At 46.6% G+C, this 24,121-nt stretch overlaps 2 protein-coding genes across 3 annotated transcripts; one reads left to right on the top strand and one right to left on the bottom strand.

Annotated features, from left to right (window-relative positions):
• The first annotated feature begins 59 nt into the window (after positions 1–59).
• On the top strand, positions 60–11,340 carry LOC119142346 (1-acyl-sn-glycerol-3-phosphate acyltransferase alpha-like). Of its 2 annotated transcripts, XM_037375183.1 has the most exons (6): positions 60–5,165; positions 6,486–6,619; positions 7,089–7,264; positions 7,538–7,633; positions 8,147–8,219; positions 10,622–11,340. In XM_037375183.1, exons 1-6 carry the CDS (start codon positions 4,981–4,983, stop codon positions 10,765–10,767), a joined length of 810 nt encoding a protein of 269 aa, XP_037231080.1. In that variant the 5' UTR covers positions 60–4,980; the 3' UTR covers positions 10,768–11,340. The 2 variants fall into 2 exon arrangements, with proteins under 2 accessions (XP_037231080.1, XP_037231081.1); XM_037375184.1 differs by lacking the exon at positions 8,147–8,219.
• Positions 11,341–12,322: 982 nt separating this feature from the next.
• LOC119154136 (myeloperoxidase-like) lies at positions 12,323–23,722 on the bottom strand. The gene is made up of 10 exons (XM_037401398.1): positions 23,584–23,722; positions 22,842–22,965; positions 20,811–20,940; positions 20,021–20,221; positions 19,606–19,921; positions 18,275–18,435; positions 17,653–17,905; positions 16,091–16,261; positions 15,017–15,254; positions 12,323–14,500 (listed from the first exon to the last, which is right to left on the bottom strand). The coding sequence occupies exons 1-10, from the start codon at positions 23,720–23,722 to the stop codon at positions 14,248–14,250; spliced, it is 1,986 nt and encodes a 661-aa protein (XP_037257295.1). The 3' UTR covers positions 12,323–14,247.
• Positions 23,723–24,121: the final 399 nt, after the last annotated feature.

The following is a 24,121-nucleotide window of genomic DNA, read 5'->3' as shown; positions in this document are numbered from 1 at the left end:
CCTTGCACTTTGAGCGGAGGATGGTGGTAGGTTTTGTATGGGAATATTGGAAAAGTTGATTCAAGAACCCGTGTATTTTTAATGAAAGGAGGTATTTCTTGCTGAAATCTCTGACCCATACTCCTGTGTCATGTGGCAGTATGAAGTATTCCACAGCGGAAGGGCCAGTGCAGGATGTAGTTCAAACAAACACTTGACAATAATCTCCTCCTTATCACCCCCAAAACATGTCTGCGAGATCTTTGGCGAGAAAGAAGAGACATAGACACTGACTTGTTCCAGCATTTGGCCAAGATGGAGGGGCAGTGCTGGGGATAATGCTGCAGGGTGTGTAGGTGGATAAACATAAGCCTGGGCATGTTTTGAAGGCAGAAAGCATGCAAACATGCTCTGGAGTGGGTTGAAGCCCCATGTTTCTTGAGTAAGTTCCCAGTGCTAGAACTACAAGGGAGTCAACAGATGGGTGTGAGATGCCTGACGACATGGGGGGTGTCTGTCTCTCTAGCTTTGGTTTTCTAATACTAGTTAACAAACTAACACCTGCACATCCAGCATCTGTTCAGCCCCTTGGGACAGAGGGGATCTCATTCATTATTGTTTGACTTCAGCAATTAACTTAAGGGAGAGGAACTGACCTGCTCAAAATCACGCATGATCTTTCTGGTTGCCCTAAGCACAGAGGGCCTATTTTTCCAATTTTCACCAAGCACAAGACTGAAATTTGGGAAATCTAATCTAGCCCATCAACTTGATCAAACTGCTCAATCAAGCCTATGACACACACGTGTGGCAGGATGCAACCTGTTGCAATAGAACTGCCTGGAGGGTGCCTGTCCTGGCTGGTGGAGCCACTGCAATGGGGTACGCAGCCTGCAGGAGCCAGGACGGGATCATTTGCCCTGTTCAGCCTCTGCTGCTGATTTCAGAAATGCAGCTCTCCCTCCCGGCTCTGGTGGGGCCTCTCATCCACTTTCTTTCCCACCTGCAGCCTCCCCCAGCTGTTTCAGCTCAGAGAATGGATGTCCATCTTGCTCAGGACATCCTCACAGTGATGACTACACTTCACTTGAGTGGAGGCCTGCCAAAGTGGTCAGTGGGATGGAGTGCATGATGTACAAAGAAAGGCTGAGGAAGCTGGATTTGCTCAGTCTGGAGAAGGGGAGAGGGGGTGATTTCTTTGCAGTCTTCGACTTCCTAATGACTAGCTATGAAGCCAGATGCTTCTCAGAGGCACACAGTGAAAGGATAAAGGGTGATAGACACAGGTTACAACAAGGGCAATTCCCATTAGACAAAGGAAAACATTATTCTCCGCGATAGTAGTGCAGTCTGGACACAGGGACCAGAAAGCTAGTGGGATCTCCATCCTTGGAGATTCTCCAGACTTGCCTAGGCAAGGCCCTGGGCAAGCTAATCTGGGTTTGGAGTTAACTGTGCTCTGAGTAGCTGGTTGGCTGGCAGACCTCCAGGGCTCCCATCCCATCTCAATTTTTCTGTGATTTACAGTGATAAACTGTTTTATTTTCCAGCTCACCGTTCAACTGGCTGTGCTGTGCACTGCCTCCATGGGTGCAAGTCCTATAGCACAGGCTGTTCTAGCCTGTTGCGTTACATTTCTGTCAGGGCTGTCCAGATGCCATGGAAATCTTCATGAGTCAGGATGCATTTTTTTCTAGAAACTCTTCTCCTGTCATTATGAAAATTCCCATCTATGTCTTTGCTCATAAGTAGGCATTCAAAGCTAATCTGTAAATCTTGTAAAACTGAGCAATGCATGGATTCATCATGGAGCTGCAGACAGTGCATGATATTTTCCTTGGTCTTCATGATCTATTTCTAATATATTTACCTTGGAATCTCTCTGAAGTTTTTAATATCAGTGTTAATGTTATTTAACTGAGTAGTAACTGCATGCACTAGATGAGTTCCTTTTAGTACTGTTCTCCTCCTGAAGACTGGGTGGCTGATGTGATCCTTGGCACTGAGCAGTCCCAACGCTTTGCCCTTTGATAACTTGTTCCAGTCTGTTCCAGTGGAGCTATTTGTGTCTGCAGTTTCCAATGGGAATTGCTCCCATTTCAGAATCAATTCCCCATATTTCATCCTGAAATCATTGCTTTTGCATTTAGGAGTCAACTGTGAACTTAAGCAACTCTTCTCTCTTTGTAGCGTTGCTGTATCGGCAGCAGTCCATTCTCTTTTGAGCCTTCATTTGCTTACCGCGAACAAGACCATTGTCTTCGCCTTTTCCCACTAGATTAGATCACCCTCCCTGCCTCCACCTCTCTCTTCTGGCCAATGTGTGTGGCTTAGCAGAGCTGGTGAGTAGGAGAGTCATTTAAGCTGCATGATGAGAGTTCATGATACGAGCAAGCCCCTCCTCTTCCTAAGATTCACTTGAATTGAGCCAGGCTTTGGAAAGGATGCAAAGACCCAGGGGCAAAAGGGAGTCAACTGAGCATGGATCCATTTGTCTGGAAACAGGAGCTTCAATAAAGCTGTAGCTTCTGAAAACACCTTGCAGGTTAGGCAAGATCTGACTGCTTTTGAAATGGAAGCATGGGGGATCTCGGTGCTAGGGATTCTTGCAACAGAAGAAAATTATAGCTGAGAATTTACTATCTGTGTGTTTGGAGCGTAAATGTTTTGTCAGATCTGTGCTGACTATCTCTCCATGGTGAGATGGGAATGCCATGATTTTTACTATCACTTTATGTCCTTGTCTTTTTCCATACTCTGAGAGACACTTACCAGCTGTTGAAAAGCCCAAATAATCATAAGCCTAGCTTCAGACTCCTGCATATCTGATGTCTTCTCGAGAGTGTGTCTGTTCCCAGTGCTCTGAGTGTGCAGAGTTACTTTTCTGTTCAGAACAGCTCGGCAATGCCCAGGCGATGTTGGCCACCCCTCAGCTGGGTGGTCTGTGGAGAACCGCTCCTCCATCAGCTGGCCACGACGAGGGTCTAACAGGGCCTCACGCCTCTAAATCTGCTTATGTGGGTCCTTCTCTGGCTATGCTTGGTTTCGACCATGTGGACACCACCATTTATGTTGAAGACATTTTTCTGTCTTTTCCTCAGGTTCAGGATCTTGTGTTCTATGTAGACCAGCTCTGTTAGGGTTGCTGTGCTCCTTTGGGTAAATCATCACCTTGCTACAGCTTACTACCTGTTCAGGAGTGCACTGTGTGCTGCAGGAACATCATTTCCTTACAGCCTTGATGAAAGTATGCAAAAATCGCTGTCAGTAACTTAAAATAAAGCTTTTTTGTGCTTTGTCATGAGATCCTATTTGCACATGTTCTAGGTTAGTCTTCATGTGCAGAGTTGTGTAAGATGTTCCTCTTGCACTGGGAACCTGACAACAGCAGGCTTGATTTGAAAGCTACGGCCATCCTTGGAGGACCACCACACAAAAAGCCTTTCACTGGCATTGTGTTTTAGGAGCCTCTCTCCTGGCAGGTCAGGATGAACCAGCTGCGCATCCTATCAACCTCCACCCAATTATGAAAAGCCGTAACTGATATTGGTGAGATATTAAGAAGGTTAATAAGCATTAGGGAGGTAACTGTTTGCCAGATCAGACCTTGGATACGCATGAAGAGCCATGGCAAGTCTCTGTGAACCATCTCCAGAAGGGAGCTGGTCTCTGTAGCACCGGTACAGAAGGGTCACAGAGCCTGGATCCAGCGAGCACACGTGAGGTGCTTGTCTTTTCCATGTCCTGGTGCAGGGATGGTGTGGAGGATGTGGACAAAGCTCTTTGCTTTGGCTGCTTCTCCTGTGGCTGCAGGGAAGCCTTGGGAGAGCTGAGCAGTCCCTTCTCTCCAGTTTTTCCACAAAAGAAAAGAAAGGGGCCCTGGCTAAGCCAAGGGAGCAGGGGGCACAGGGAATGCCTTCATTATCATGCTTTCCCTCAGTTTCTTCATATAATATTACTGAGGCTTGTCCATTTCACTGTTCTCGGGCCTTTGATCTTGTTCTTTAGGTTGCAGACGACAGTCAGTGTGGTTTTATGGGTCCTCACACTATTGATTTTTGAGAATCTGCAGCTCTCAGTCCTGGCTGGAATTTATTATTATTATTACTTGTTTGAGTGACAGCTGCTTCAGCAGTGTGCAGATGATGGATCATGAAACTTCGCTTTCTCAGCCTAGTCACTGTACTTACCACAAAGATCCTTTTGATGTGGTGGTTTTAGGAGCTGAAATGCCGTTGGAGCGCTCCCAGGTTATACTTGCATTTTCTTGATTTACTTCTTACCTAAGCAGATGCTGCCTAAACATGTGCCTGCCTCTGGCCATGAAAACATCAGGAGTACCTGCTCTTCCTTTGTCTTCTTGTCTAGACATGTGGCACTTTTGGCACTTTTCCCACTTTTCCCACTCTACTTGAGGAGCATCCAGTTGCTCAGCTTGCTCCTTCCAGTCCCTAGATGTTTTGGGCAGGAGCTGGCTGCTAGGATCACTGGTTTGGTCTTTCTCTCCTCCATAATGCTAATTTCTGATTTCTTGCACATCTCACAGCCAGCTCACTTGTTGGTGAGGCTCAGTGCTTGCACAGAGAGTGAGACGGTCTGTGTGCCCAACTGACCCCACTCCCTCCCATTAAAGATTTTCTTAGAAGCTCTCAGGACGTCTACACACGGAGCCTCCCTGAAGGGGGGCTGGCTCCCCGTTGCTCTACCAGCCCAGAGCCACACACCCCCCGCACACAGGCAGCCCTGCTGTTGCGTGTTTGCCAGCTGGCTCCCACCCACGGCACTGCTGGAGTGCCCTTGCTAAACCGGCTTCCCATGGTAGTTTAGCTCCGAGCAGCAAGCGCAGCCTTTCTGGAGCATCACTCCCTAATCTCGTTCCAGCTTTGCGCCACCCACATGTAGCTGACCAAGGGAATCTGAACTCTTCTCCACAACACTGGGTGCTCGTGACTCATTTACTGCTCAGTGCAACACTCCTCTGGTTGACACTGGGCTGGCAGGATGGAGCTTTTGCTCCTTCGCTACCCATTTACTTTTCTATTCATTGCATTTCTAGTTCTTTACCAGGTGAATCCTGCATTCAGATACTTCTGCAAGATGACCTTCTATAAGTTGTGGGTCTTCACCGTAAGCATTCTGGTTATTATGTTGAGTATTCCTCGTGGACGCGACGCAGAAAACATGAAGTAAGTTGTCTGTGGCTTCTTTCTGCTCGGGGCACTGACAGATTCAACTTGCACTCGTTTTGGAGGGTTCTGGGATCTGCACTGCAGTGGGGAGACACAAGTTGTGTATCAGTGTGGAAAGCTGACAGGCCCTGTAATGCAGAGGAGGGATGTAGGTTTAAGGACTGTATTGGAGTCAATAGAAAGAATAATGAATCATGGAAGGAAAGGATGTAAAAGGTGACATTAATTTGACAAACTGGGTAACTCCAACCAACTGGACGTAATGCACAGCTAAAGTAACTTGCTGTTTTCAGTAAACCTCTCCTATCTGGTCTCAGAGCTGTATTTCCCTCTTCTGTGGGGCTGATCATGCCCTTCCTAAGCTCTGGTGAGGAAGCCTCTGCAGGTGATCTTCTCTTTCTCAACTTTATTCTAACCCAGCGCCCACCTGAACAGGCACAAGACTGTTACCACGGCGGAGTGCTGGCACCTGCATTGTCACTGGTGTCTCTAGCCCGGTGACACCAGGTCCAGCAGTCTCTGAACCTTCCCCCTTGCTGCCCATCCTCCCCTCCACCAGTTCCTGCCTCTGCAGAGGGCTGCCCGCTGGGTGCACGCCTGTGGCTAGCAGCAGTGGGCATTAGTGACTTGGGGTGTGAGTTGAGAGGGGCTAGAAACTGACTCTGCTACACGTCAGCATAGTGCTTGTAGCCTTCTAAAGTGCTGCAGAGGCTGAATTTACCACTTCATTGCTGTATGCTACAGTGGGAGTTTGTATCTCCTAACTGAGCATCAGCCTTTTGCTTTAAGGAATTTTATCCAGTTCTTGACTTTTGTGCCTGACTTTTATTCTTTTCATTGTTTTCCCAGTATCTGTTAAAATATGACTCCCAGAATTGCAGTCTAATGTCACCTAGAGGCAAAATCACCTCTCTCTTCACAGCCTGGGCAACAGCAGTTAGGCACGTGTTTATTGCAGCCTGTGTTCATGATTCAGCAAGCTGGGCAGGGAAGTAGAATACAAATAGGTGCACTCTTAATTTGGGCATTATCTAATCTGGCTGATCTGCAGAATTGCTGTAGCTCTAGTTCCTAGGGCATTCGTCTAACCTGGTTTGAAGAAAACCTGCTAAATGTATTTATCTTCTCTAAAGAAATGATAAGCTGAAGAGACATACTAGTTGCTCTTCTCCAAGTCATGGGTCAAGTCTGGGACTGCAGAGAAACAGGCTGCTGTGCAGGAGCAGTCTGTGAGATGGGCGGGTTAGGAAGAATGGTGTTTGGTCCCTTTACCCAATTTCAGTGTCTCTTTGGATAATGCCTGCACCCCTTTTCCAGGTTTTTGCGCATGATGTTCCTGCCACTCAAATACATCTTTGGTCTCAAGATAGTGGTGAAGGGCAAAGAGAACCTCAGGACTAAGAAACCTTTCGTCCTCGTGTTGAATCATCAGACCTCCCTTGACATTATGGGTATGTGGCGATCCTGCCTGCTGCTCGTGGCCCCAGCTGTCTGTAGGGGAGGGGAGGATGAAAGTACCGCAGGCAGAGGGGCAGGAGTGGCAGCTACATAGTCCATTACCAGCTAGCCCCAAGCCAGGGCTGATCTCCAGGATACTAGAGCCAGGGTTGTTCTGCACAGTATTAGAGGTATTTTCAAGCTAAATCAGCTTTATCCTTTCCAAGAGAATGGGGATGAGAGTGTCAGTGGACCACAGCTGTGTCATAGCTGCTCTCATTCAGTGCCCAGCAATAGTCTTCCTTTAAGCGAGTGGTTAGTCTGGAGACCCCCAGGACCCCTTTCCCAACGTTTTTCTGATCCTATGAAGCTGGATGGGTGATGCAGGCATGGCAACTCCCAGAGCAGAGCTCTGTAGCCCAGAATCTGAAGGAAACCCCAGTGCAGGTGACAATTTGTTCTGTCCTTGTTCTCCTTTTCTAGTGATGATGGAGATCTTACCAGATCGCTGTGTGCCCATTGCGAAGAAGGAAATCCTATACATGGGCACTTTTGGCCTAGCATGCTGGCTTTCAGGAATTATTTTCATTGACCGCAAGAAAAAGGAAGAGTCTATCACAACCTTGACACAGGTGGCACACTCCCTGCACAAAGAAAAAGTGAGTGGGGAGGACTCTGGCAAGGAGGCACTGGAAAACATGAGCCTTGATGTGGCTGGAAAGGGATCTTTGGGCTGGGCACTGAGCAGAATGGATAAGAGCATCTCTGGTGGGTTCAGTGTTTTGTGTGTCCATAAAGTGCTTGAAGTGGAGGAAGAGGATGTCTCTGCACGGTCAGGAGCAGACAGATCAGTCCCAGAGGAGTACGCTTGTGCAGTGGCTTAGAATAGCAACTGGAAGTCCCTTCAGCTCAATGTCTTCTCCCTCCTGCAGGTCTGTGTCTTGCTTTTCCCTGAAGGAACTCGCAATCATGGTGGCTCCATGTTGCCCTTCAAACGTGGAGCCTTCCAGCTGGCTGTGAAAGCCCAGGTGAGAGCCACCTGCCTCCTGCCCCTTGGGGTATGGGTCGCCTGCCATGGCCCCCCAGCAGCCAGGGCTGTGTGACTCCTGGTTCCTGGCTTCCCTTTGGATCAAGTGTGCATCCAGGAGCCCATGAGCAGCTTGCAAGTTGCACAGGAGGGGGCTGTTTCTGGAATGAGTGGAAAACCTTCATGATTCAGCTTGAGGAAAAAAGTGGGGGGACCTTAACAAGAGCCCTGGACCTGCCATGGGGAGTTTCTGCTGAACAGGTCTCTGTACATTAATTTGGCAATCCATGCATTGTTGGTCTAAATACAGAGATGAAAATGCAAAACCCGACAGTGAAGACATAGAGTGATACAATTAAATGAGCTAAATATCCCATTAACCCTCTGAGAGTTTACTGTGAAGGTGACTGGGATAATTACCAGCAAGGTGCAAGATTCACCGAAGAAGAGCGGTTCTGTTTTAGGGAAGGAATGGGGAAATTTGTCGATTCATTGTAGATCACCTCCCCTCCAGGTCCCTGTTATTCCTGTAGTGATCTCTTCCTACTGCAAATTCTACAACCAGAAGGAGAAGAGATTTACAACAGGTGAGGACGGCTCAGGGTAAAGTATGGGCTGGGTGTTGGTGCAAGCCCAGACCTTGGAGGAAGCCATGAGGTGAGTGGGCAGAGGACTATGTGTGATTTGGAGATAGCACCAAGGCAACAGCAGTTTCTGTCTTCTTTGGAGGGGAGGGAATGGGAGATTTCAGGCACCACTTTTGCCTCTCCCCTTGGATTTCTCACAGCTTGCCTGGTACCTGTATAAGGGAACCTGGAAAAGCAGCAGCCCTGGGGCAGGTCCTGGCCCTGGCCCCCACACACTGTCTTTGGAGCTGCAAGTGCATGGAGAGCTGGGAAACAAAAGCAAACATGGACCTCTCAGCAAAAGCCACCCTGAGAGTGCATCTCCTCCCAGTTACCATGCTTCATCCATTTATGATGATAAAACATTCTGCTGGTCACTGATGAAATTGTATGGGGAAAAAATGGTGCAAGTCTTGGGCTTCCAAATGAAAATGCAGGAAAAAAAAGTTTCAAATTCCAACAGAGAAAAGTAACCCATCTTGTTCCTCCACTTCCTTTGCTGACACCCACCCCAACATGGGCTTCTGCCACTTCCCACCCTCCCGCGGGCCAGCCCTGCTGCCTCCTGAGGGAAGGATTTGCACCTGAAATTCTCATTCCTCCCATTGTCTGTCCTGGGTGTAGTCACTCCCAGCAGGCAGACACCTGGAAGAGACAGTCGGTGCAAATGTTAAACACTGCACCATCTGTTTCTACTAATCTTTTGCCTGCTGGGTCTGTCCTCTCTGTGGGCCACACACAAAAGCCTTTTGGCACTGGAAGGTTCCCTGAAGGCGCACCGACAGGAGCATGAGCAGGGATGCCAGCCCGCTCCCCCTTACGTGCCCCCCAAGGCAGGGCGCTGCTCTGGGAAAACAGAAGAGCACACTGCGAGGAGAACTTTGAAGCAGCGGAACCTTTTGCTTCAAGCAAGGCCAGCTCTAAAGACAGAAGAGTTTTCTCTGTGCCTTGTCCAGTTAAGTTTGGAGTAACTCCAAGGAAGGAGATTCCACAACCCTCCTGAACATTTTACGGAAGACTCTTAAGGTCTTAATGCATAAGGTTGCATGTACATTGGCCTTTATAATAATCTCAGCCTGGGAGATCGTGGTTAGCTGACCTCTAAGCCCTTGTCCAAAGCCCTGCTAAACAGGTAGGACCTTCACTGCTGATGAAAGAGCCACAGTTAGCTTTTCCCGTACCTTCCCACTTTTCCCACCTGGAAGTTTTGCCAGGGCTGATTCTGAAGATGTGCTACGCACGGCCAAGATTTCTGCACACTGAGCAGGCTGAGCCTCAGGTCAGGAGAGCTCGCCATGTCCACAGTGGCTCTGGGCATGCTGATGAGCTTCTGGAAAGCCCAGCTGTGTCCAGTGTGTGCCCACGGTCAGGCATGGAGCAAGTCTGGTACTTGCTGGATGTCTGTTACACCCCAACAGACCAACGCTTTCAGCGCAGCCCCATCATCACTCAGCTTTGTCTGTAGGACCAAGTGAAGCGTAGTAGACTGCTGAGATACCAAGCCCAGCCTGGGCTGCAAGACGTGCAGGCGGGCAGCATGCCCTCTTTTGTGAAGCTCTTCTCCACACTTCTGTTTTGCCTCCCTTGCATGGCTCTGCTTGCAACACTTCTGGATCTCATTTCCTAGCACACGTGTAAAGGCATGCAAGAAAGAAAATAACAGCCACAGCCCAGACCCTCAGGTGGATGTCTGTGCAGGCAGAGTCTTGTCTTCGCTGGCCAGAGCAAGGGTGACTGGGTGCAAGAGCAGAAGAGGATGATGACATTTCCCCAGCATATTTATATATGTATATGTACATGCATACATACATATACAGACAGATATATATATAAACTGTTTGCACCAGTCCGTTGCATAGGCACTTTGCAAGAGCAGTATGACACACCTTGGCCAAACAGGGAGTCCTGGGTGCAGTTCCTCTCATCCCAAAGCCTGTTTCTGGAACGAGGGACTCTGCTGACTTTCATATACATAGATCAGAGCACAACCAGTTTGGATGTGTTGTATAACAGACATCTCATTCTCTTTGCCATGATCTAGATATACCCAGAGGTCTTTCCACTGTGAAAACTTCCGTTTGAATCATTGGATTAGATGTATTTGGGAAGAGATTCACCTGTTTCTGTATTTATGATTTTTGTGGTCTCTGTGGATGGGAAAATCCTGGTTTGGTTTTTTGCTGTGTGCATCTGGGACATGACTGGGTTACAACACCACTGTTGGTATATGAAAGAGGTGGTTCCCTTTGTTTCTGTCTTTTTCCTTGGTTTGCATTGATCCCTCTGCTATACCTTCTCTTGCTCTTCTACAGCACCGCTGTATTTTCCTCTCCCTTTCTGACCCTCTTGCCTCACTCTTCCAGGAAAAAGCATCATCCAAATCCTGCCAGAAGTGGACACCGTCGGCCTGGGCCCAGATGATGTCCCCAAGCTCACCGAGCAGGTCCGTGACTCCATGCTCACCACCTTTCAGGGGATATCAGGAATGACTAATGGGGCTTCCCATTAGTGATCCTATCTTCCAGCTCCAGCTGCGTGTGTAGGAGCTGAGGGGAAAGGCATGGCACCTGCAGGAAGGTCTGGCAGCAGAGACAACCATGAATTACAACTTTGATGTACCAAAGACAGGCAAAAAGTCCACAGAGAAAGAAAAGCTTGTAAGTGGAGGTGGTGAAATGGTTGCCATGTTCCTTCCAGAGAACTGTGCCACCTGTGTGGACAGACACATGGTGGGTAGCTGGACATTTCTTTGCAATCATAACCCTGAGACCTTCTCTCCAGCTGGACCCCAGGCAGAGCTTGACCCTTCCTTTGATCATCACTGCATGCTTGTAATCACCTTTTCCTATACAAAACCAACAAGGTGGAGGCATATACCCCAAGCATGCGACCATCCTGCCTCGAGAAGTGGGTGTCTGGGGGTCTGAGGGCTGCCACATTCCCCTGGAAGCACACTCTGGAGAAGGCACTGTCTCCTACCTCTTTCCGTGGGGAGGACCTGGGAGGTACCTCTGCCATGAGAGGGGAAAGCCAAGGCAGCTTCGGGAGAGGGGAATTAAAGACCTGACATGTGCCTGCAGGGGCTGGTGGTTTCTTTGTTTTTCTTAGCCTTCCTTTTAAGCAAAGCATGGTCTTGTTTGCAGTGGCTGGGTAGATCTTGAAAGTGCGAGGCGAGCATGCCTGGGGACTCAGAAGCCAGAGGCAAAAGTAAAAATGTGTTGCTTAGTATCCTTGCTGTGCCCTAGTAACCTCATGGTTTGTAACACAATCTAGGTGTTTTGCAACTCAAATGCGCTCTGGGAGCTGCAGCTCCTGACTTCTGAATACTGCCTGGCTTTGCCCTGTCTTCTGTGTGTCAGAGGATGACATCTTGCCTTCCTCTGCCCAGGGTCACCACAGCCTTTCCCCACTCCCCACATGCCAGGGGCTCATGGAGCAGCACAGTTCCCAAGCTCCATGGCTTACGCGGGGCCTTGGCAGCCCCGTGGGTCCCCTGCAGCCCCCGCCGTGGGTAGGCAGCGTGGGGCACTGGGCTGAGTCGGGCATGCCTTGCTGGCATACCGCTGTGGCCAAGTGCGTAGTGCCAGTGCTGTCTGTAGCCATGGGTTCTTACCAAGCATCTCCTTCATTAATCCTCATCAGAGAGGTGCCTGCTGCACCTACAAGCTTCACTCATGACTCTACCTTAGGCTGCCACCTTCTTGCTCCCAATCCCCTCCTTCCCTTCCAGTTGTGCCAAGGAAACATGGAAACTTAACATGGATTTTACGTGTTTGGTATTCATTGACTTAATAGGGTCTTGGGAGCTATCCTACCAGCCAGGTGATTAATTTTTAGCCCCAGTGCTTGTGGTTTACATACCAGCCATCTTATGGTTTGCTTTTTTATGCTGGTATGTTTAGCTATGAACCATAGCCAAAGAAAGTTTTGGACATGTTTGACATACCAGGATTGATGGCAAACGTAGATGTGTGTATACAATGTATTTTATTACTGCTCAGCACACCCAAACGCACATGTTTGGTGTTTAATAAAACATTTAAATAAATTTAATAAAGCATTTAAATAAAAGACGTTTATAGGCTTCAAGATGCAGCTGCCATTCTCCAGGCTCTTCAAAGACTGAAATCGCACTGCTAATTAGAAACAGCCTGAGCAGTTTATGCTCTTGTGCAAAACAAGGAGATAAGGAAAGTTTTGATAAAGTTTACATGAACTTGCTAATTTCTGAGCAGGTACAAAGGATAAGGAATTTGATTTTGAAATTCAAGCACACCAGCTTCCAGATTTGACACCCATTCAGGACAGTAAGTAAAAAAATTTGTCTCGATTGTGCCTTTAGAGAGTTATAAAGCATCCAGCACCTAACCAAGCCTTGCACACCTCTAAACACTTTTTTTTTAGGACAACAGACAATAAAATGCAATCACCCTTCTATCTGAAGACTTACATTACTGGAAGCTTTCACAAATAAATTACAGAAAAAATCACAGTACAGCAAATAAACCAGCAGACATAGTCTTCAGCTCCTCTCTGGGAAATCATGTGCTGAGGTTCAGTCAACAGCAGTCAGCTGAGCCTGATGTACAGGCAGCAGTTTCCCAAGAGCAGCTCACTGCCACCGTTAGGAGTTTCCAGCGCTGGTCTGATGAGCAGGATTGGAAACTGTCAATGAAGCAGAAAAAGCTACTGAGTGGCAGAAAGTCTTTCCTGAGCACAGTATTTCTCCCTACAGTTTTATTTGACTCCATAGCTTAAGATAGGCAGTGGTGAATGGGTAATTGCATACCAGCTCATCCCTGTATCCTTGTACCTCTGAGACACTGCGGTGCCTCCAGCCCTATCAAAAGGTACCTCTGGAGACCCAGTATCAGGCATCCCTTTGGATGAGTGTTTCTGGGGCAATTTCTTGACACTCAAAAAGGTTAAACTTTCAGCAGCTGCTTTTTAACACCCTGGAATTTCACTCTCTCTAGGTTATGCAGTCACAGTGCAGCTGCCCCACAGCCTGGTGATAAAAGAGCCATGGGAAGTGGCTCAGTAAATTTAAGTGACCATAAGACTAAGTTAATAAAAGAAATCAGGAAGTCTCTATTGTTGAGAGAGAAGGTGAGCATCTGCTGGACTTGGATCCTAAAGAATGGGGTGAAGTCACTGTAATTTAGCCTTTGCATCAAGTGCAAATGACTTAACAGTGTCTCTCTCAAGTACAGTTAATCAAACTCAATACAGGAACTGCACGAGATGCTTTGTGGCCTGTGCCTTGCAGAAGGACAGAGTGGGTGATCCCCAGGTATTGTGATTCTCTGTAAATGGGTTGCCAGAAGGAAAAAATCCAATCCAGTCCATTCTGCTCATGTCATACCTGTCTTCTACAAGTCTCTGTTCTCTCCACATCATTTTCAACTGGGATAGCCCATGCCAAAAGTGTGTCACTAGGAGGACACAGCTAGTGTCCACATCTCTTACATGAAGACACTGGTTTAATGTCTTTCAAGAGTTGTAAACTCTGGCTGTGTGTGTTAAACTGCTGGTGTATCAGGCCATACAGTGTCAAAACAGTTCCAGATATACCTTAAAATGCTTTGAAGATTTAGGAAAGGCAAGGGGAGAGCAGGGGCTTGGAGCAACAGAGTAAGAGTTTGGAAGAGGCTGGCTATTTCTAATTGATTTATTCATGGACACCCTCCCTGTGAATTAAGTCTCCAGCTGCCCTGGAATAAGGTGGTTAGAGAAGGACACATTTGCAAGGGCCAGAACAGACTGGATTTTCAGGGATTTCCCATCTAGTTGAAGAGGAAGAGGCAGGCTAGTCAAGGATGATTGAGGTGATGGATTGCACAGAGACTAGGCTAACACCACCTCTGCCTCCAGCGGTGTCTGAGTGGGGCTGAATAGATGGTCAAGGTCTTTTGGGGGGCAGAGTCACTGTGATGAATTTAATTCTTTTACTTCTTTAAGCACAGAAGAGTCTGACCTTGTAGGGCATTTATGATTTGTGACAGACCTCAGACAACTGTGTACCTTTTGCGCCACTCTCAGGCTCATCTTTCCAGGGTGAGAGGTCCAGTGTGTCGATCTCATGGCAGTCAACGAAGTTCTCAGGATAACTGTTGACCTTGAACACATCCCTGGGTATCTTTTTGATACGAGTATTATCACAGATCACCATTGGCAGTGAGATGTTTCTCAGTGCATGCAACTGCTGCTGAGTGAAAACTCCTGGTTTCTCCCACCAGAATCTGCAATGATTTTTTCAGAAGGAGCTTACAGTCTCCTTGAAGGCATTTGGTGCTCGTTTCTTGCCAAGATGGGGGTCTGACTAAGGTGAGCCTCTGCCAGATCCACCTCGATTCCTCAGGCAGCAGGCACACCCCTTTGGAAAGAGGTGTCTCCAGTGCAGCCAGGTCTGGATTCTGCCACTCATCTGCAGCAGAGAGGCTGCCTCTTCCACACAGCATCACCAGGCTGCTGGGATGCAGTGACTGACCCTCCCCTTTTGTACCCTGAGAGCAAATCCCACCTCAGGCAGAGGCTGCTGCAAATCACCCACGGTCTGGAGCTCGTGCTCCTCGACCACATGGGTCTGTAGGAATGGGCTGCAGAGTCCTTCAGCAACTGGGCTGAAATCAAGGTGTGAGCTTTGCTGGGAGCACTCACTGACGTGTTGGAGATGGGCTGGGTTAGCATGTCACATGAAATGTTGGCATTTTTCCCATAATAAATGCCATGGGGAAGGTTTGCTCTCGGTTACCTACCTGTCCCCATCACGCAGGTTCCTGAATTGGGTGCCAATGATGCAGGCCAGGAGGGGTCCAACTCTGCCATGGGGAGCAAAGGGCTCTGCGATTGCTCCAATCCAGAGGTCAATATTGTCCGGTGTCCCATACAAGTCCATGAATTTCTTGGCCAGTTTGGAATTGCCTAGCACTTCAGACAATTCATCTACATTTTGAGGTTGGGAGAGCCCACAGAAGCGCCTCCAGGCATTGTAACCTGCAAAAACAGGAACAGCAGCTGATCAGCATCCATGTCTCCACACCATGTGCCTCGGCTCAGGAGCTAAACCGACCCCTTGGCCCATGAGCAGTGTCTGCTTCTTCTCATGGCATTAAAGGATCTGGAAGACATTATTGTCTAGATAGTCACCACAAATGCCATGTTTTCAAAGGTCCTTTTTATATGCACACACTAAAGTAACAATCCGGGTTGCCTTTGCATGTGACCACAGGTTCATCTCATCCTGTCGGTTAGAGCTACCCAGTGCCGAGGGTGAATGCACCAGTCCTTGCAGTTTTGGGAGGCAAAATTTCCAGGACCAAAGTCCTAGAAAAAAGCAACATTTGATTCTGCTTAACCCAAGAGCACCTCTGCTTCTCCAGTGCCTGGGGGCAATCATACCTGTGGGTGCAAGCCACTTCTGCTCAGAGCTCTGGGCTGTCTGAAGAAACAAAATAAACTCAATTGGCAGAGAACAAAGCACAGATGGTTGCTCTAGCCCAGGTGAAAGCTGAACCTGGTTGCTTGCATCTGTACCTTCTGTACCCCACATGTTCTCTCTTTGTTTCTACCCCTCTTTATTGCATTATCCAATTATAATCTTTGCTTTCCTAGCCTTGTGTCCTTGTTTTAAATCCTGCAGAAAAAGTTCTTTATAATACAGAGACTCTTTCTTCCCTGAGCTTGACTCCATCTCCATCCTTTGCCCTCAAATCAAGGCACTGTATCTTCCCACTGGTATGGAAAAAGCTTAGTACATTTGTGGAACTACTATAAACAGCAGAAGAAAGAAAGAGTATTGTTCGCAGGACGTTTGGGCTTATGTCTCTTACCTGGAAGTCCATGGTCTCTTCCCCGTTGCATGTTCAGGGCTGCTAGATCCAGACCCATTATCTCTGTCTGTTCAAAAAGGTGGTTCTGGAGCTCCTCAACAAGCAGTTGATTCTGTTTCATCAATTTTGCATGATTAGCTACCATGCCCCGGATCAGTGGGTCAATGCCACCTGCATTCATGGTAAATCAAGCAAAGACTTTTTGTACCAAGTCACAGCTTTGATAGTCCCTTCTGTGCAGCTGAAACAGCACTGCATTAGATGTCATTTCCACCCTGGGCTGTTTACCTAGCTCCGTTATTTCCATTTCAACATATCTGGTGTGGATGTACATATCTGCACAGGCCAGCAGATTAGGCCTCCCTTTAGTAACTAGATTTCTCACCCCTCCTCAATGCTCAGCCTTCCCTTCTGCAGCCCTAAGTCCACTTGTTGTCCACCAGGACCTCCAAGTCCCTTTCTGCAGAACTTCTCCTTAGCCTGCCAGTCCCCAGCAGGTACTAGATACATGGGGTTCTGCCCAAGGTTTAGGTTTTGCAAATTATTTTGTTTATAATTAGCTATTAGTTGACAGATATTTAATAAAACATTAAATGCAATGATCAAATGAATTCATGTCTGTTTGTCTGTGTCTTTTTCATAGCCATTAAGAAGACAGTATTTGTAAAACTCAGGAAAACTGGCTGCATGTGTGTTTTGGTATGTTTTCCATAATTAGTTAGACAACTCGCTTTAGAAGAAGCATTTGTCTTCCTTGGAAAAACTCATGTCTGCAGACACCAGCTGTGTAAGAGCAGGATCCCACAACTCCCTTTAGAGTCGTAAGAGAGATGGCCACCGCTAGGAAGCGTTCGCACTGTCTTAGCTCAGTTAAACTGGATGCATCACCCTCTGGCGATGCCTACTGATTACAGGGGGATATAATGCTTTAGAATGACTTAGATTTTGATTGACTAACATTTGGCACCATGAGTTTCATGCCTCCTGGAACAGCCTGAGCAGCGGCACTATTTGAGTGAATGAGCAATGCTCACACTGTCGGGTCTCATTGAACGGAGAGTTGTACAACAACCTATTTTGGTTATTTACTGACATGTTCAGAATATAAATGCAATTATCATGCCATGGCCTGAGGAAGACAACACTGAAAATCTGTGCCAAAGAAGCTACAGAACTGTATGTTCTGATGCAAAATCCTGCTTCAATGTGGCTGCTTCTGCGGGAGCTGGTGCTTGATAATGTTCAATGGCTGGAGAACAACTGTGCACACATTTTGCCTGGGTACAATGCAGAACCAGTGTTAGGCTGTGTCTGGTGACAAATCTGCAGGACTGTCCTGCTGCCCCACACTTAGCAGACCGCCAAATTGCCTGCAGCCCCATGGGTAGACACGTGATGACCACCTTCCAAGTTAAATGGCACCGTAATTTGTGTGAGGCCAGTTAAAAAAGTGGAGCTAAAGTAGTTTTTGGAGTCTAGGCTCATGTGTCTTACCAGCAGACCTCCACCTCATCCCCTGCTTCAGGACCAGACCAGCGCTGCTGGCTGCCCCACGTTCTTACCTTCCTTTATAATTCTCCACGTAGCACAAAAGGTCAAATGAAGTGGGACATGGGAGAACGAACCCAAAGGCTGAAAACTGTTGTTCAAACGGGATACAAAAGGTTGTACTGACGTATGACCAAATCGGAAAGCCAGGGAAAAAACATTTGAAACTCTAGGATCCACAGTCTCATTGTAGCCACTGTACAAAGGGATCCACTTGCTGGTTTCCTCTGCAAGCAGAAGTGGAAGGTAATCTCTGTATGTTATTATCTGAAAAAGCACAAAAGCAGAGCAAGTTGTCAGCAGCTGTAGGAGAAATGCCATCAGTCAAGTGCAGAGCATGAACACGGACTCTGTCTAGTAGCAAAGTTCATTAAGATCTTTAGAAAAAAGAGCAGCAGTAATGGCATGAGTTTAGCATAATACATTGGAATTACTAAACATAATTAAGTAATTGGTAAAATAATGGATAAAAAAGCTCTGGATATTATTGTTGTCTCAGATGGACCATCCTGATTCACAGTTTTTGACTCCCACAGATAACTCCACTGTATCTGCAATGCATGGGTTTCCCCCTTTTCCTGGAGGAAAAGCCACTGCTAAGCATGCGGATGATAAACAGCGAGCAGCGAGCAGTACCTGGTTTATGGCGATGACAATCTTCCGACTCTCTTGGTAAAGCTTTTCTCCATCCCAGTGAGGATTTAATTTCTTCAGCTCTGTAACCAGGCGGTTGTGCTCTCTTAGAAAGACAGTGTGCAGTGCAGAAAGTCCCAGGTTTTCAGTTACCCGTTTGTCACCTACAAATGAAAATATTTTAGGAATTTTGTAAATTGCTTTTTATTTCAGCAGCAGGTTGCTGTGCTAGGACAGGTGAGTGCCAGCTGATGGTCGGTGTTACTGGCAGTAGTCCTCATGGTTAAGCTTCCTAGCAGGCATCATTCATGCCAGGTATTTCTTTCCAGCACAGACAAAACATTCTCTATCCAAACCATTCAGCCAAAACCACTGAAGAAGAGGCTTTTGGCAACTTGAACTATATTACACATCGTCGTGAAGCAGCTGTAAGTGTCTCATTTCTGTGAAAAATATCATGTCTGCTTTCCTTTCATACCTCAAGGATACGATTTTCTTTTATGTCAGTGCTGTGAATGTTTGATTTGGAAAATTTGTCTCAGTTCCCCCTAGTTCTGAACACCTCTGAGAGGTCTGTGAAGGTGCCTTTGGCAGTGGTGCTGAGGGAAAACTGGAGGGGATGCAGTGAAGACCCTCTGACAGCTGGTGGAAGAAGCACTGAGCATCTCCTCACTCAGCAAGGAGCTCTTCTCCTGTGCAGGGAATGAGAAAATGACATGCAGTGGGAATACTATATTCTTATGACTGATTTCGTAAGCTTCACATCTATAATTTTTTTTTTCAGTGTTGTGCCTATGATGCTTCACTCCTATTTTAATAAGATCTGGTTTGAGTCATCAGTGTGTTTAAATTTCAGACAAACTTCTAGGCTTCTCTTCTGATGTAGGTTGCAATATTTGAAATACTAAAAATTTAGAATGTGGTACCAAGGAGAGTTAACTAAATTGATTAAGAGCATTTAATTGTTAATATTGATTGAGTTGAAAACTGAATGGTGAATTCTCGGTGGAGGGAGGAAGGAGTTACTGAGAAGTTTTAAACACTGGTGGTTATTCTATTGAAAATTTCACCTACCTTTGAAAAGACTTTTTAAAGGGAGGATGGATTTTCTGCAACTCTTTTGGGAAATCAAAACAAAATAATTTTCATGTTCAATTAAACAATTATTATTAAATTATTATTCTTTTTAAATTTGCAGAGGATCCCTTGCCCTTCACCTTACACAGTCACGTCTTGCAGCACCTCAAACAAATATAGAGACATCAGACCCCTGACCATAATGATCCTTTTTGACTTTATGGGCCACTGAAAACCATTCCACAAATACACCTTACCTGCTTTAAAACAGGGGATGTTTGCACTCTTGTTGGTGAGAACACAAACACTTTTCATTTTATTCTCAAAGGGCAATAATTCCAGCCCCGCATCAGTAAAATTCTGGTTCACAGCCATCAAACCTAGCTGGTTTGTCTGATTTCTAATACTCTTTGCCACAGAGTCTTCACTGCCGTACACCGTGCTGGCATCGAGGAAGGAGCTGACAGCATTGATCTGCTCACGGGTGAACGTCCCGGGATTGCACACTGATGCTGACTGGATGAACGGCATGCAAGAGTTTGACCTCAGCATCCGTGGGTCGTCAGGGGGAAACTAAAGCAAACAAACAAACGCAATGCCTCAGAAAGCCATGCGGTCTTACTTGTACTGTCTTAAGGTAGCATGGGTTGGATGGAATGAAAGTCAGGGTACCTTAATTGGGAAGCAAGGGGACTTGAAGGCACAGTGGGTCTCACAGTGAAGCTCCGGGTTCACTCCTGCACCGCTGGCAGGGGTCAAGTCTATGTCGTGGTTGACCCACTGGCCCCAGTGCATGAAGACAAGAGAGAGCTCTTCATCTTGAGTGATGTTCTCGTTGGCTGTGTAAGCAATTTCATTTGACACTTTTCGAACCTGCAGGAAATCAAAATGCAAATGTGTGTGACTCTCTACCATGGTGAATTTACCTCAGTATAGCACCCACCATGAGATCATGCATCTTAGATAAGCTCATAAAAGTTAATTATGGCATTAAACATGCCATGCCCCATCTTTATTAAAACAGATGTGATAAGTAACACCCTCTTGACTCCACAGTCATTCAGCCAAGCTTCATGGAAAGCCTTTTACAGCTGGAACTGATGTATGTGCACACCACCAGAAAGTCAAGAAGATAGCTGTGGAACACCCAAGCCTTATCGTTTGTGTAAACATCCTGGTGTATCTGAGCACACTGTGGTGCTGCCCGCGTCAAACCTGGGGATGCATATTTCTGAAAACGTTATGTGGTCCATGCTTTACTCAGTGAAGTATTCACAACCTTTGTGCTCTTGTCTGTCTCCAACAAAAGCATCACTCCAAGTCATAGCTAAACAAGCCTCAAATCAGCAGCTGAAATCAGAGGAAGGGATCAAGCAATGTACAGTCTCAATGTTGCCACTGTTTACATTTCTGATGGATGCAGCGTCCACTGCTGTTATCTGGACAAGAGAACAGTTCTCACCAGCGGGAGTGGAAACCCATTGTACAGCTTTCCTTCACTCGCCCCTCTGGGAACTGACACTCCATCTTCATACACCGCTGGGAGCCAGCGGGCAAACGCGTGGTTCGAGGACCCCAGATGGGAATGCCTTCTGGAGCATCACAGGAAGAAAAGCAAACACTGGTATTATTTCAGAAACAAACAGGCTTGTACAGACTAATATTTTGCAGCCCTTTAATATGTGTCTGATTAGTCTGGTAACCGAGGTGATAGCCAGAAAACACTGAGAAGTAAATAATACCAAGATTATTACTACCGAGGAAAATGAACTTTTTTTGACATTAAGATTCCTTGTGCCATTATCTGTGTTACACCTCTGTGTCTGCTGCTGCACACAAAATCAGTCTCACAGGAGGGCCATCACCTGTGATCAGGGTGGCCGTGCCTTTGCCCAGCTGAGGGCTGGAAGCTTCCAAGGATGAAGATCCTCCACCTCCCTGCAGACCATGCCAGTGCTACCCCTTCAGGAAGTTTTTCCCCATGTCCAACACAGAACCTCTCAAAATGCAATCTGCAGCTGAGCCCGCTTGTTATCTTGCCTCACACTGCTCAGAAGAATTTGAATCGGTAAACTCAGCAACATTTGTTTCAGAAGAACAATAATGCTGATTGAGCCCTAAGGACACAGAAACACAAGTTGTTTTGGGGAAACTGAATATCAGCTGCTGCTGTGCACCAGCTCTGTTTTTAAATTCTTCAATCCACAAAACCTGTGTAGTAACTGCCTACACTGAAAAAGGAGTGGTATACCCAAAATGTACAGCTGTGTGCTGTGAAAGAAGAGCGTGCCCTAGACCAATTGCCACACCATAGCTAAAGCAATTCCATCAAATATTGAGAGCCCAGTACAGCCACGGTTCTTGTTTTGATTGCTATTACTGTCCCTGCAGGCGGATTTTTGCAAAATATCCAAGTGCTAACTCACGGTGGGCATCTCAAGCTGAGCAAGATCCTTAGAAAAATGTTAACGTATGACAAAGTCCCCTTGCTTCTGAGTGCCTTGTTATCTCCCTGGCAGCCCACTAAATTAGCAAGCCCAAGGACAGCCCTACTCTCAGCCTAAAAGTCAGCATGGGCACTGCTGTCCCCAGGGAGCTGAAGGCTCTGGGTCTGAGGGTGCAGACTGACTGTAACACTAGCACCGTGAGTGTGAGCTCCCTGCACGTGTGATGCAGAGTTGTGCTATGTCTTCACATCTGGCACATCTGTTTCACGCCAGATGCACATCAGATGCAAGCCCCACTCAGACCTAGGGGCTGGAGTTAGCACACCAGGCAGCAAATCTGTGGCAGAACAGGACAACAAGCCTTGACTTCCAAATATTAGGCTAGAAATTTTGCTATCTTCTGGTAAAAAAAAAAAAAAAAAAAAAAAAAAAGATAACAAGGAAATAAATGAATAAATGTTTGATCCCAGGTTTAAACCAGAGGGAAGCTATGTGCAAAAAGCCAAAGAGCTCACATCTTCAGATTAAGGTTACACAATACACAAAGCTAGAAGATCTAATAATTAAAGTCTTAGTTACTTCCCATCCTTACGCATCAACAGTAGCCACACAGATATGATGAGAGCTGAATATTTTCATAGGAACCAACCTGTGGAAATTAGTATTATCCATGCTACGGAAGAGTGGAGGGGTGACTTCCTGGAGCCTCAAGCTGAGTGAGAGGCTGGGTGTCATAGCCCCAAAATCCGCTTTCCTCAACTTTTCACCTCTCCCCACCCCAAGAAGTCCCTTCCTTCATCCAAAGCAACATGTGGAGAACAATGGGCTCAAACCCAAAAGTTTCAAGAAATGACAAAAAAAAGAACGTTTCAATAAAGTTTTTCCTGCCAGGCATAGATAGAAAAGAAACATCTGTTACAGGCACCACTGAAAGGAGCATTTCACTCTTCTTGCCCTGTTGAAAGGTCCTTACACAAATTACCTTAAGCTGTCTACCCAGGGTCAAAGTACAGACTTGAGACTCTCCCTGTGTACACAAATCCTACCTGTTGTTACACTCCCCCGTAATGGTCCGGTAAATATCATGCTTTGGGCATTTAATGGAACGAATTTGATAGTCACAGCCAGTTTCTTTGGAAATCACCTCCTTCTGTTTTCTGTCCAGTAGGTCTGTAAGAGAAACCATGCAAAATAACATCTTCTTTTACTTTTTTATTTCAGCTTCTTATTATTCCAGATCAATGCTTGAGTCAGCTGAGTCCGAGCCGTGTATATATAACATCTGAGTTGGAACTGTTTATTTGGTGCCTAAGGCCATCTGTGGATCAGCTCTCACCTCTGCACTAGGGAAACTGGGATGGCATGGAACAACTTTCCAAGGGAACATGGGGGAGAATCATCAGCAACAACATTTTGCCCTAAACTGGGAATAAAATTACGATCACGCAGTGTATTACAACCTGGGCAGGTGGGTGTGAGGACCAGAAGTGGAAGGTGAGCTTCTGTCTCGGTGGTCAGAGCCTCCTGGCATTCAGCACATTTTGTCTCAGGTTTATCACACTTACTGTTAAGCTGTTTTTCTCATCAAACTGCCAAAGATGATGAATAAAATACCAGATGGTCTGGTCTGCCTCTGAGCATGCTTAAAGTCTATTCACCTGGGGCTGTTGTGGGGAGGGGTTTTACTACCAGCTATTTGCATCGTGGCAGAGCGGCTCTCTGTCACCTGTTGTGACAGGTTTTCTGCTCTCAGCTTTTTGTAAGACATTCTGGTCTGAACCACATTACCTGTAACATTGAATCTCCATTTCCCAGAGATATGCAGCCTTATTTTGAGGAGTTTCAAAGTAGTTTCCAAGTAATCGGCAGCACGAACTGCAGACCTGGTTCTTCCTACTGGGTCCTTTAAGTGCTTCAGGAAATCCATTGGGTTGGCAAACTTTTCCTCTAGTTTTCTCTTTAAGCTGAAGATAAAAAAGTCCCATGAAGCACCTTCTCTGCAATCAGATCTCCTCTGCCAGGTATGCTGGGTGTACTTAGACATGACAGCACTGCTGGGTCCCAGGCAGGCTCTGCTCACCTAGGACAAGCTGGCTGCTCATCAGCTTTGCACATCATCTCAGATTTTGGCAAACAAATCATTGTGATCCCCTACTTCAAGTCTGCATTATGTCCTTGTCACAATAAATCTTGTAATATGATGTGAAAAGCTAAATCAATGGAAAACTGGGTATTCAGTGACTGGATAAAATTTTACACTTAGTATGTCACAAGATATATTCTACGAAGAGAGAGACAACCTTGGTCGTTGCATCTTTTCCCAGTC

Source organism: Falco rusticolus, chromosome 1 (assembly GCF_015220075.1).
Source record: "Falco rusticolus isolate bFalRus1 chromosome 1, bFalRus1.pri, whole genome shotgun sequence".
Lineage (NCBI taxonomy): Eukaryota > Metazoa > Chordata > Aves > Falconiformes > Falconidae > Falco > Falco rusticolus.
Note: the sequence above shows the minus strand (reverse complement) of the source record. Positions and strands in the feature narration are given on the sequence as shown.